This window comes from Balaenoptera ricei, chromosome 17, assembly GCF_028023285.1.
Source record: "Balaenoptera ricei isolate mBalRic1 chromosome 17, mBalRic1.hap2, whole genome shotgun sequence".
NCBI lineage: Eukaryota > Metazoa > Chordata > Mammalia > Artiodactyla > Balaenopteridae > Balaenoptera > Balaenoptera ricei.
In genome coordinates this window covers 25,725,223-25,739,611 of record NC_082655.1, presented here as the reverse complement: position 1 = coordinate 25,739,611, position 14,389 = coordinate 25,725,223, and the positions used below count along the sequence as shown (strand labels likewise).

Sequence of the window (14,389 nt, the reverse complement as noted above, 5' to 3'; positions counted from 1 at the left end):
AGCTGGGACAAAGTGAGACAGTGGCATGGACATATATACACTACCAAACGTAAAATAGATAGCTAGTGCGAAGCAGCTGCATAGCACAGGGAGATCAGCTCGGTGCTTTGTGACCACCTAGAGGGGTGGGATAGGGAGGGTGGGAGGGAGGGAGATATGAGAGGGAAGAGATATGGGGACATATGTATATGTATAACTGATTCACTTTGTTACAAAGCACAAACTAACACACCATTGTAAAGCAAGTATACTCCAATAAAGATGTTAAAGAAAAAAAAGATTAAAAAAAACCCCAAAAAACATTAGAAATCCCTTAGAAATATGTAAATTATTTGCTGCTTTAATGAAAAGAACCCACAACCAAAAAAAATAGGGAATGGGAAAAGGATCTTTTCTTCTTTCCTTAGAGATGAACAACTAGTAAATTTCCAAATGCAAAGGGGATATTTAAGTCGACTAAGCTTGGTAAATCTTCTGCAGAGATAAGCAAACTATGGCCTGAGGGCCACATCCAGCCTGTTGCCTGATTTTGTAGATAAAGTTTTTTTGGAAAGCAGACACATTTATTCGTTTGTTTATTATCTATTGCTGCTTTCACAATGCAATGGCAGAATTTAGCAGGTGTGATTGAAACTGTGTGGACCACAAAGCCTGAAATATTTACTATCTCGCACTTTATAGTAAAAAGAAAATAGTTTACTCATCTGTGGTCTATTCCATAAAAAATGGTAGTCTTTAAAAATAGTGCATCAATAAATAAGGTAATAAAGAAATGCCACCTGGTATACCACAACACCAATCTAAAAAGTTCAAAACTTGGTTTCTGGCATAACCTTCCACTGATTACTTATAACCTTTCTGTAACAGCATTTTTTAAGCTGTCAAGTAGGAATAATACCTCCTCTGCTTACTTCAGAAGCTTGCAAGCAAGAAATTATTAAAAAAAAAACTATAAAGCATCAAAGTGTAAGTTATTATTGATATTATAGATTTTTTATATTGTCAAATCAAGAAATCAATGCAGTCATAATTATATAAGAAAAATATAAATATACATTTGTGTATGTAATTTATTAAAGGAAACTTTCTATCTATTATTTTTTGTTATATTTACAAGAAATATTTGGGTTGAGTAGAACTCATATTGGCATTATCCTTTCCAGGAAAGAAAAGCACAGAAAATTAAGATATTTGCTTAAAGTCAGCCAACTAATTATTGGTAGTGTCTGAGAGCTAGTGAAATCTCTTAATCATAATTTGCTTTCTACAGCACTGTATATCTACAATGGTGACTAACTTGATAAATCAGTCATATTTGACATACATGTGTGGGTATCTGAGGTATATAATTTTAGTATAGGGAGTTCGGAGGTTGAGATGAAATAAACAGAATTTGTTTAAAGATGAACTGTCTCTTCAAGTGCAATTTATCCTTTCTTGTTTTGAATTTTTAATAAAATTTTCATTTTAGAATAGTTTTAGATTTACAAAGAGGTTATAATGATAGTTCAGAGAGTCCCTGTATATGTTTCACCTTGTTTCCCTTATTTTTGACATTCATTTTAAAGCTAAATAATAAGTAACCATCAGTATATATCATCTAGAAAGTTAGAAAAGTGAGAAAAATATGTAGACGTGTAATGTAGAGTTATCATTTTTCTCATTTCACTCATGATTAAGGCAAGATGTTGTTACTTGTCCAAGGTCAGATAAAAAATCGATGACACAAAATTAGAAATAGAAGTAGATGTGTTAAATAGACTATAAGGATGAATGAATTAATGTCTTTAAAATGACTTCAAAATGCATGGACTTCTTTTTTTTTTTTTTTTTTTAATTACAGTATACTAGGTGTGCTTTATTTATTTATTAATGGCTGTGTTGGATCTTCGTTTCTGTGTGAGGGCTCTCTCTAGTTGTGGCAAGTGGGGGCCACCCCTCATCGCGGTGCGCGGGCCTCTCACCATCGCGGCCTCTCCCGCTGCAGGGCACAGGCTCCAGACGCGCAGGCTCAGCAATTGTGGCTCACGGGCCCATCTGCTCCGCGGCATGCGGGATCCTCCCAGACCAGGGCTCGAACCCGTGTCCCCTGCATTGGCAGGCAGACCCTCAACCACTGCGCCACCAGGGAAGCCCCCGCATGGACTTCTTAAAATGTGTGGACTCTTGCCTAAAGACAAATCATTACTAATATTTAACTTGCTAATTTACTTTCCAAAACAAAATGTTTTCATTAGCTCCTAGGTTATTTGCAACATGACCTGGCATGGTTCCTGGTATGTTTGGAAGCTTAATGAAGACATGCAAGTTTTTTGGTTTTTGTTTTTTTTATTTAGAAAGATGACAGTGGGAATGCCTGTGTTTTTTGTAACGTGAACTTTAGAAAGGGAAATCAGGTACTTATTTTTTGACCAAAAACAAGTCAGTGTTTCTCATTTTCAAAGTAATCAACTTTTTAATACTTTTTTTTGGATATTTGATTGCAACTTAAAAATGTGACCAGATATCCATATCCACAGCAATGTGGATCTCCAGGATAATCATTTAAATATAAAATATATCCACTGAAATATCATCTTACCTATTACTTTTATCTTTTTCAAAATGTAAAACATAATTTTATATATGTATTTTTTAAAGGTAAAGCTTTCATCTTGATCTCTAAGTAGTAAATGAGATTATGTGTATGAAGTACTCAGTTGCTGATGGCACACTAAAACTTTTTCATCTCCTCCTTTTCTTCTTCCCTTTCCTCTCTTGCTTGTTGGTGAAAATCACTCTTCACCACTCAGTCATCATGGCCCTTAGGAGAACGGAATGGTGGTAAAGAGAGTTTCAGGCATAAGGAAAAGGGACTAAGGTTTGTTGAGCAAGTGTCACTTGTTGAGTGGTACATTAGGTGATTTACATATCTTTTATTGCTTAGAGCTGTAAGCTGTCTTGCACTATGGATGTAATTATCCACATTTTACATTTGAGAAAACTTGGCAGGAGAGAGATCTGAACAACTTTCCAAAGATCACATAGCTTAGGAAAGGCTGAAATGTAAATATGAACTATCTGCCTGCAATAGAGGCCACTTCTTAGGGAGAAGAATCCCTGTTACTGAGTGGGTGTTACAATCTCTACTGGTATCAAGATTCTTCTCCTGCCTCTACAAATTTCCCTGCACTTACGACAACCTGGATGGACCTAGAGGGTATTATGCTAGGTGAAATAAGTCAGAGAGAAAAAAACAACCACCATATGATTTCACTTATACATGGAATCTAAAAAATTAAACAAACAAACCAAAACAGAAACAGAATCATAGATACAAAGAACAAACTGGCAGCTGCCAGGGGGAGGGGGTAGTCAGAAAAATAGGTGAAGGGGTTTAAGAGGTACAAGCTTCCAGTTATAAAACAAATAAGGCACAGGGATGCAATGTACAGCATAAGGAATATTGCAATAAATGTGTATGGTGACAGTTGGCTACTAGACTTATCCTGGTGATCAATCTGTAATGCATATAAATGTTGAATCACTATGTTGTACACCTCATACTAATATAATATTGTATGTCAACTATACTTCAACAAAATAATTTAAAATTAAAAATTTCCCTGCACTTAAGTAACCCCCGATAAATGGGTCACAGTAGAAGAAATTTCCTCTGAAATAGAGGACAGCCTAAGGAGTTTTCTGAAGCCATGTATCAACTGTAATTAAGACCAGATTCCCTCTCAACTTTATTGAAGCTGCCAGTCAAAGACAGCGGTATGCTTTTGTTAATGGAGTGCAAGCCTGGGCCTCAGAACTTGTGCTAGGCATGGCTCTTCCCCTGAGTTTGTGTGAAACCTTGAGTTTTTTATAGACATTGTATCTTCACTGATAAAATCGTTATTCTAAACCTACTTTCAAAGCATAGGTGGATTTTTGGAATGGTACATAATATAATCTTTTATAGACTGTAAAGACAATATTATGGCGTTATTATATTGTCTCATTTTGTTAAAATATTACCTTAAAACATAAATGCAGAGGTTTCTCAGGAAATTGCTTAAATAAAAACATTATTTATTATTCATCTAACATCTAGAATTAAGATAATTTTCACCAAATTCTACCAACAGAGACTGAAAGACACTAACCAATTTACACACTAAATATAGGATCAAAATTAAATATATAATAAAAAATAAAGAAAAAGTGAGTTTCCAAAAATTGCTTTATCAGTTGCCTTATGTCCAGAGTCAGGCACATTCTTATATAACCTAGGTATACATAAGTCATTTTAATAAATGTTAGTATTAGTTTTACACATGACACAAAATTTTAAGTCTTATCTACGATTTGTTCTGGGAATGTACTGTTTGCAACCTTGTGCCAAGGAAAAACCACCTAGATTCCAAATAACTAAAGCAGAAACAAACTTTTGGAATACAACCTACTCATAATTTGGCCACTGTCTGTAACATAAGCTTTCTATGAGGCTGGCGATGCTGAGTACTAAATGATGTTTCTAAACAAGTATGCACTAGAGAATTGGCTTTAGAGATATATGAAGTGAAAAGCACAAAGAATCTAAGAAGAGACAAAATTTGTCCAAATAAACTAGCATTGCTAAAATTGCATCTGTTCATATGAATAGTTACAAATAATGCACATTTTATGTGACTAAAGACTGTGAACTTTGAAAAGATAACAAAATAAGAAATATATACATATGCATATATGGAACCAGAAATGCAAAACGGAACATATTTGTTTTAACGCACAGGCAAAAGAGTGAAGAAAAGTTTAAAGAAAATTGGAGAAATAAAATTTTAAAAAAATCATACTATTTGAAAATATTTCTCGCCCTATCTTGTAACTTAAATGTATACCTACAGTGGAATTTATTAAGGACAATAGATTTAACTGTATACTTTAATAAGCTTAAAAGCAAGTACAGTTAATTTTAAAATGAGGGGGAAATTCCCATGGCAATAACTTTGTTTTTTAAATTTGTCCACAGGGTGATTTTATGTTCTACTTCTCACTAAAGATTTAAGCACGGATATACCTACTCTCAAAGAAATACTTTAATATAACAAAACTAACTTGAAGTTACTTGTTTTGCAAAGTCAGATTTTCATAAATCTACTTATTAAAATTTATTGTAAAAGTGGAGTAAACCTTAAAAATGTAGATGCAAACACTTTCTTCTCAGCCTGTGTAACATCCTGGTATGTTTCTGGTACTTTGAAAGAAAATATTAATCAACTCTTTGTGACTTAGAGTTCTTTGAGATTAACCTTCCTCTCGACCTTTTTGAGGTTAAACCATCCTAGTGAAAAGAATTTGGGTTTCAGAATGAGAAAGATTGTATACAAATCACGGTTCTGTCACCTACAACCTTGATGATCTTGGGCAAGTTGTTTAAAACCTCTAAGACTTAGGTTCTTCTGATGAAAAATGGGGAGAATAACAATAACGGAATTATAGTAAGAATTAAATGAGGTAAATACATATATAAAAGAGCCAGGTAGACCCTCATAAAGGTTGGTGTTTTATAACGTGGAATTCATTCCGTACTATAATTGGTTTTATAAACTAGATCGGCGGGTTGGATAGGCAGCAGATTATTCTCAATATAATAAGATTTATAACAGCATCTAAATTCTGAACCCCTCCTATATTCCAGGGATTGTATTAGGTGTCTGACTGGCATGGCTAATCTCTTTAACCCTCATAACTAACATTAACAAAATGTTGTAACCATTTTGCTGATGAGAAAAATGAAGTTTAGAAAAGTGAATTAACCCAATATCAAATGACCAGGATATAAACCCAGGCACTCTGTAGCCCTCACTTGGACTATTCCCAAGGTTCTCATTAATATTCACACCAAAGAAAAATGGAAATGGGAGCAATTCAGATAAGGAGGGGAATTCCAAATCTGGCAACAGCAGAAAAAACAAAAAAACCCAAAACCCCAAACATAAAAACAAAACAGAAGGACTATACATGTCTTCCTGGAAAAGATGTTCTGAGAGTATGACTACTCATCACCTCCCAGCCTCTGTGGCTGTTTGTGCCATTTCTATAAAAGCCTATGATTTTTAAAAAGAAATTTCACCTGTTGAATATCAGCTTGTCTGTTATATAACCCTTAGGGGCTGTGAAAACAATCTCATCACTATAAAACTTATTAACTTGAAAGATCAAATTTTTTTTACTAGATTTGGGGATCCACAGGTATTCCCATCACATTCTATACAGTGGACAATATACTGAATAAGTCATAGAGAGTATCCTCTTCTCCATTTGCATTTTCATCTGTGGGGTATATTGCCTCCATTAAAAAAAGAAAAAAAGGACAAAGTCTTAAACCTCAGATCAAATCTCTACCAATTTGCCTGATTTTGTAGCATATTATAACTTACAAAGATCAGTGACCCACCATTAAATTTACAATTAAATTCAAATTAAATGCTTTTGAGAGTTTTAAGAGCTTTACGAAATAATACAATGATCTTTTGCATCTTGTTCTATTGTAAAAATGAGTACTGATAACCACTGAATGGGTGATGACTTAAAGAAATTCTTGCATCTCTATTTCCTAATATAAGTAAAAATGACTTTAATTCCTAGTGAAAAGCCCTTCATTTTCTCTACAGATTTTTTGTTTTTAATTTATCAGTCAAAATATTCATTTCCAAAGGTTGAGGTGGTGCTCCAAACTTTCAATATTTTAATTATTGCAATTCTTTATCTCACGTGAAATGAATTCCCATCTTAATTCATCTATCATAACAGATTAATTCTATAGATTGCACATACTGAGTCAATACTTGCCTTGATGGTCCTTAAATTATCTATTATTTTCCCTTGTAATCATGTTTCCTACATGTTAATTCTACGTTATAAAATACTGTCAAAACTTCAGTCGGAAGTCATGGAAAATCATCTATTAACAGAATACAAGAATGCAATTTTCTGTAAGCTCTCAAAATATGATTCAGTCATCTACCTATTTATCTATCTATTCATTCCTTATTCTCATCATCTGAAAACAAATTTAGAAGCATGGTTGGTTGAATAGAACAGTTGAGAAGGTAATTGAGGTATACCAGATTGCCAAGTGGAAAAAACATTGAAATAACTAATATGAAAGAAATGAAGAAATTCAACAGATTATAAAAAAACGAAGGGTGTATAACCATGCAACTCCACGGACAGTGACTACACGTACAAGCAAATGAAAGCAGCTGACCACGTACCCACACACCTTGGCAGAGGTGCACTCCACACTCGTCGGCCGCCGCCAAGACAGATGATCTCTGGCGTCCCTTCCAGACGATAACCTGATGAGCATGAGAAGGCCAGAGTGTCACCAACCCCAAAGCTGAACCCAATTCGGTTACCATATTGAGGAATTCCAGGATCTTCACAAGGCTCCAGATTATACTCTGTAATTGGATGAACAGAACAAAGAAAATGTTAGTAGTAACCTTTAAGGGTATATTCCTATTATTTGCAAAATGGATGCTTTTAGGGCCAGCCATACATTTTAAAATTTACTATATGTAAAATTATGGGAATATGCTGATGGCACACATAATTTTCTTCTTTTGTGAAAGGTCTACTAATTGAATGAATACTCTTATGTGTGAAATTCAATACAGGTGAGAAAATGTCACCTTCTGAGTGATACATTGAAAATGTAGCTATTTATCTTGTATTTTTTCTTCTGCACTAGAAATATTTCCATTTCATAGATTTTTGACTTATAATAATGGCATAATAGATTCATATTTTCAAATGCAAAATACCATTTAGAATGAAATGATTTGCATTTTGAAATGACTTTTACTTAATGGTTATAGTCTAAATGACAAAGGCTCTTGTGCCTCTAGTATACGAGAAATTCAATTCATTCATATTCTGAAAAACATGTCACTTCAGATGCAAGGGTTTATGTAAGACTGAAGTGCCCATAAACTGAAAATTGTATATTATAGATTTATACAAGGAAACTTCCTCAACCAATGAATGAGCATCATGAAAATGAACAGTTAAACACTCTTCAGGGTATGAGAGAGTAGAGTTAATTAAACAACAATATTATAATTTATATACAGTCCTAAGAAGAAGTAGCTTATCTAAAAATATTTCCAGAGCACATGCTTAGTATGCAATTGCAGTGGAGAACAAGAGGGATTGTTTCATGTTGATGAGCTATTATTTTATTGTTTAAAAAATTTATTTGTATATACTTTTAACATTCTAGGTTAAAATAGATTATGCTCATTTGCTATTCACTATGAAATACCTTAATTATTTTAGAAGACAAGTATTTTCATGTAAATACTAGAACAACTGTTGAAGAATGAGGTTAGTATTTTTATGATTTTATTTATATAAATTATATGTTATTTATATAATTATGTATAATTGTAATATTATAAATTTAATGTTACTAGGTTGGCATAAGATTTACTTATTAATTTGTTTCTGTATTCTCTTTCACTATTCCATTTAACTGGAAAGTAGAACTAATAAGAATACATTTTTATTCACTTTGGTCTTACAATTTTTTTCCTGGAATCCAAGTTATAATGTTGCCTACAGATGAGGTTATTCTAGAATAAAAGAATAACCATATTAACTTGTTTCTATATCATCTAGTTGCAAATGAATAAATTAAGTTTGTCTTAATCTTGGCCTGTAAACTATGCCTTTTTCCGAAACACAAAACTAGAATATCACTGGTTTAACTAACATTTCATTTATGGCCTAATTGAAACTTTAAATATATGTATGAATTTCCATTTTAAGTTTTACTCCATTTTAACTGGCATTTTGGCAAGTTTTTCTCTGTTAGAATTCTGCAGGATGCAAGTTAAAGAAATGTATTTATTGTATTTCTATTAAATTTTTTAGTGAATTGATTTATTTTTTGCTATTGTTTAAAGGTTCCCTTTAATATATTACTATAGACAATCTTCAAGGCATTTCAAAGTTTCATTAAAATTTGTTGGCAGATAATTTCTTTGTTTTCTTCTTTTTTTCTTTTCTCTTTTTTTCTCTCTCTGTTTTGTCATACATAACAAAAGTTATGCTCATACTTTTAAAAATCTGATTTTTAAACTTGTTTTCTTACCAGAGAATGTAATATTGAATCCTTCATATGATATTGAAAAATCTGAAATGAAGCGCAACTGAGCCCTGAAATTTCCATAGAGACCAGCATTGATTGTTGAAGGAAGTTCTGAACCAGTCAGGCGTGCCAGTGGTTGGGTAAAACTACCATTCTCTGTGATCAGTAAGTAGTCATGATGGTCTTCCAAATGAAAGGTGTGAAAATTGAACTGCACACCTATTAAGGAAAAGAGGAAAATTAGACTTATAACTGTATCAGTAAAACACATAGAGTTACCAAACTAACAAAAATCAGGACTCTTCTTATAATTGATTTCTCTGAAAATGAAACGCACTGCTATAAAATATTCTAAATGTATAGTATAATATCTTTCTTTTGTTTGGGTTTTTTTCTGTTTGTTTCCTTTAGCTTCTATACAATAAATCATGTCTTAGAAACTACTTGGAAATAAAATTTTAAAATTAATGCCTAAAAAGAAATCACACAAGTTTTCTAAACATTTCAAAGAAAATTTATAGCCTTTATTTAAAATAGAAGTGTTCTGGCAAAAGTAACCACTCACTCAACTTCTAATAAGATAGGTTAGTTTGACTACTTTTCTTTGTAGTTTATATAATGGATTCATACAACGTATGCTCTTTTGGGACTGAGTTCTTTTACTTAACATTAAGTGTGTGAGATTCATCTCTACTTTTGTGTGTGGCTGTAAGTTATTTATTTTTAGTGATCCATTTCATTTTGTGAATAAAACACATTGATTTATCTGTTCAAAAGTTGATGGTCATTTAGATAGTTTGCATTTTAGCACCAAATGCAGATGGTGCTGCTATGAGCATTCAAGTATGACTTTTGAAGAACATATGTGTTTATTTCTGTTGGATAGATATCTAGGAGTAGAATTACTGGCTCATGTAAAATAAATATACATGTATATGTATACATTTATATATTTCAGCTTTAATAGATACTACTTTACAAAGTGGCTCAGCCAATTTACATTTCCATCAACAAATCCAATTGCTCTGTATCTTCACCAATACTTGAAAGTTTTTTATTTTTTCATTTGTTCTGTCCTGGTGAGTATGGTATGCCATTGCACTGTGGTCTCATGCGAGTGTTTAATGACATTATCACAAATGCATGTGAAAGGCTAACAATTACACACACACACACACACACACCATACTGCATGTAAGATACCAAATGGAATAAAGGATGATACCACATTCATCTTTCTCTTGAAGTGCTTAATAAATTTGCTTACTTGATCTAAAAGAATCACCAAAATCTTCAGTAAACAATCCAAAAGCCCAGAGTATGATAAAGTAACATTCTCTAACATTATTCATCAACTTTATAGTTCCAAATGCTGGAGAGTCTTGGAGTCCTCATTGCTTTTTTTTTTAATTGAAGTATAGTTGATTTACAAAGTTGTGTTAGTTTCAGGTATACAGCAAAGTGATTCAGTATATCTGAATATATATATTCTTTTTCACATATTTTTCCATTATAGATTATTACAAGATACTGAATATAGCTCCCTGTGCTATACAGTGAGTCCTTGTTGTTTATTTCTTTATATATAGTAGTGTGTATATGTTAATCCCAAACTCCTAATTTACCTCTTGTTTGTTAAAAAAACAAAAAGTGACATAAAATGAGACCAAAACAAATACACCGAAAACGTAAGTAATGATAAGATGAGTTATTATTGCATAATGGGTCAGTGATTTCAATTTGGAAAATATTTGAAATGTACAATGATACTATTTTAATTCTTTTTCAAAATGTAACACTTCTTTTTTTCTCTCTCTCTTCACAATGAGCCTTTTTTAGGAGGGGTCCAGAAATTAAGTCAGTCTTTCAAATGTTCTTCAGTGTAAATGTGGTAATTGACACTAGACAGATGTAAATGAGAATGAGGTGTCAATGTGGCAAGGAGAAGATGCTTTGCCCTCTAGATTAACTGATATCTAAGTTTACAAAATAATGAATGGAAATTCAGATTAAGTCAATTTGATTTTGATCAGAGACTAAAACTAAGAAAAACTAGGCAGGTAATACAAGAACAGATGGAAAAAAAGAAGAAAAAATTCATTATGCATGTTTTTCTTAGAAAAATGTGGTTGTTCTGATATGCACTGAATTAATACTCGGGAAAATTAAAAATTCTGTTAGATAGTGGTGCTAATAAGCCCATTGTCAAGTATTACATACATAGTCTTTCTGAGACACACTTTCTCCATTTGATAAATGGGGTTCTAATAGGGTTGTCTTGAAGTTTAAATGAGACAATATAGGGGATGACTTGGCACAGTGCTTTCACTGAGGAAGTACTCAGCAATCGTTAGCTATCGTTATTGTTTAATCCTTCAACATGAAAGTAAATTGGTTTCATGTCACTCTGTCCTAGTCAGCTACTTTATAAAAGTAAGCCTCTGTTTATCAGATTACAGTTTAAGCAATAAAATCTGTTTTCACTGCAGCAAAACAATTTAAGACCTTCTGTCGAAGGTCAATTAATCCAAATAAGAATATGATACTAGAACCTACTATATTATAGGCATTATGGAATATAAAAATATTAGAAGATTGTAAATAACTCATGGTCTATCTGAGGGAAAAAGATACATAAAAGTTCAAACATTATGCTAAGTGCTATAAAAGTGATTAATGTGAGCCAATATAGGAGCATAGAAATAGAGGTAGTTTGTCAAAGGTATCAGCAGAGGCTTCTGAAGGCAATGACCTTCAAAAGTGAACAGATGTTTGTGGAAGAGCAACCCTGGGATAGACATTTCAGGAAGAAGAAGTGGACAGGCAAAGGCATACAATCTTAATAGGGCAATGGGTGTTGAAGAATAGTGAGAAAAAATCAGTGGTTTCAACATCAGAGTACCTTCTCATAAAAGTGATAATTCAAGAAGCCTTATTAAGACAATTTTTGTTACAGAAATATACGAAAAAACTTTGGCTTGACATCAAAATATCATGAATATCTAGGTTTTATTTAGTCATGACACTAACTATGACCTTGAGGGGGTGACATATTGACACACGTGTGCGCGTGCATGTGCGCATCTGTGTTTGCTGGGTGAGAGGTTAAATTATATTACCTTGACAATTTCTCCAAACTTTAAGAGATTATCCTTCTCATAACTTTGGCTACACTTTGGAATAGTTGTACTTCCAAACAATTTTGTTGGCTCTTAAAAGAAAAGTATATAATCTGCATTTCTTGCCATGTAAATACAGATTTAATTAACACTTGTAATTTGTGAAGATGCAAAACCTTAAGTGTTAATTAAACCTCTATTTACATAGCAAGCAGTACGTAGCCCTCCATTTTCTTGTATAATACAGGAAGCTTATTTTAAACTCCATTAATCCACTACACACACTGGAATAATAATAACACTGGATGCTTTGGTTAACTTCCAGCAAAGAGTCTTCCATTATGGAGAACAACAAAAACGACAGTTTACAAAGTCTTCTACCTCATTCCTGCTGTACAATACCAGAATACTCATTTTAACAGCATTTTTTTCTCAATTATATTTAATTTCACTAAAATAACAATCCTTATATAATCCTCACTGTCAATAAAAGGATGTATAATTTTAATAAAGGCAAACTTCATTTGTATCTCAAATATTCTATCAGAACTGCAGATATATCTCACATAGTTGAACAGGAGTGTAAAAACACATTGTGTAAAAAACACAATGAATTCAAATTATTAAATAAAGCTTTAATTTTTAAAATTGTAATATCATCTTCTCATTGCTAGGATTTTGTGGGGGGGGGGGGTTATTCTAGATCTTCTATAGTAAAGTTAATAAGTACAATGTAATAGTAAAAACCAATAGGAATAATATAAGAATACAGCTAAAACAAAAACTACTTCTCCAAAGCAGTTTTTATCATGAATAAATTAACTCTTTTTAAAAAGATTAGCATGTAGATTTTTTCAGGTAAATAATTTTCATCCATTTTCGTTTTGATATATTAGAATGCTCATTTTCCCAGTGTCAAGTTTTTGCCTTAACCACTTATATTGCTAATATACTATTTTGGTTGTATTGCATGAATGAACCATACTTAGTACTACAAGGAATTTCATTTATTTGTTCAAAGGACATTTATTAACATCTACCATATGCACAGTGCAATTTTATACTCTCATTCAATTATGTGAGATATAACTGCAGTTCTGACGGAAAATTTGAGACAGATATTTCTAGAATGGTTATAAATTTACACAGGAAATATAGTTATAATAAATAATCATAAACATTTTAAAAACGAGTGTATATAAACATGTACTGTTTGCTTTACAATTGGTTCAGCACTTCAGAGTATCTTCCTATTCCCCTTTGAACTTTTGAAATCAACCCACTGTGCCAGAGACAAAAGCCATCCTGTATGAGATTCTGTTGATATGAAAATTCCAAATAACATTAGTTTAATATATCAAAAGAAAATAAATATCTCATATTACCATTCTGACAAAAACATGAGTATAATACTATAGAAAAGTAAATATAATCCTCTGTTGCAGTTACTCAAATTGAATTTTGTGTTAGCATATTTTAGTACTGATCTGCTTTTGCTCGTGCAAAATGACATTGTAAAGGACAATGAAATAAAAATAGATGCAATGAAAATTCAGAAGATAGCCCATTATCATTGTATGAGGCAAATTACCTTTTCCATGGGTTACATCAACAGTCCATGTACAATTCAGAGAATTTGGATAAAATTCCGGGTAACCAGGTGATAAGATTGTTCCACTAGGCCCTCTAACATCTCCTCCACATAATGCTGAAAATACAAAGAAATGCAGTCATCTGATCAGGCATAGTTAGAGAGGCAGAGGCTGAACAAATCTCTCTTAAAATAGAATGAGTCTGATTATTTTTGCTTAAGTTACTTCCTGGGAATAACAGCTATGTGTAAAGACCTCTTCCAATACTAGGAAATCATTTTGTCCTTTGCAGCAGCACTAGAGAAGAAAAAGACATGTAATAGTATCTGAGAATTAATACTGGCCCCAGGAGAATTTAGCTCAACTTTCCACATTTGCATTTGAAGTACATACTTATCTTACACATTTCTAATTATAAGCAACATTTGCATAAATTGGTTGTAAATTAAACAGAGTAATTAATTCTTTAGCAGTCCCTCTTTTACTAAGCTTTAAGACAACAAATTGTTAATTATACAACATTATTTATTTTAGATTCCTAAAGGGATATA

The 14,389-nt window shown here is 32.4% G+C and overlaps 1 protein-coding gene across 1 annotated transcript in view; it reads right to left on the bottom strand.

Annotated features, from left to right (window-relative positions):
- CSMD3 (CUB and Sushi multiple domains 3) overlaps window positions 1-14,389 on the bottom strand; it is a 1,171,706-nt gene that overhangs the window by 387,354 nt on the left and 769,963 nt on the right. Inside the window, 3 exon segments of the mRNA XM_059902305.1 lie at window positions 7,248-7,436; window positions 9,131-9,346; window positions 13,838-13,954. Of these exon segments, the coding sequence (XP_059758288.1) occupies window positions 7,248-7,436; window positions 9,131-9,346; window positions 13,838-13,954 (522 nt within the window).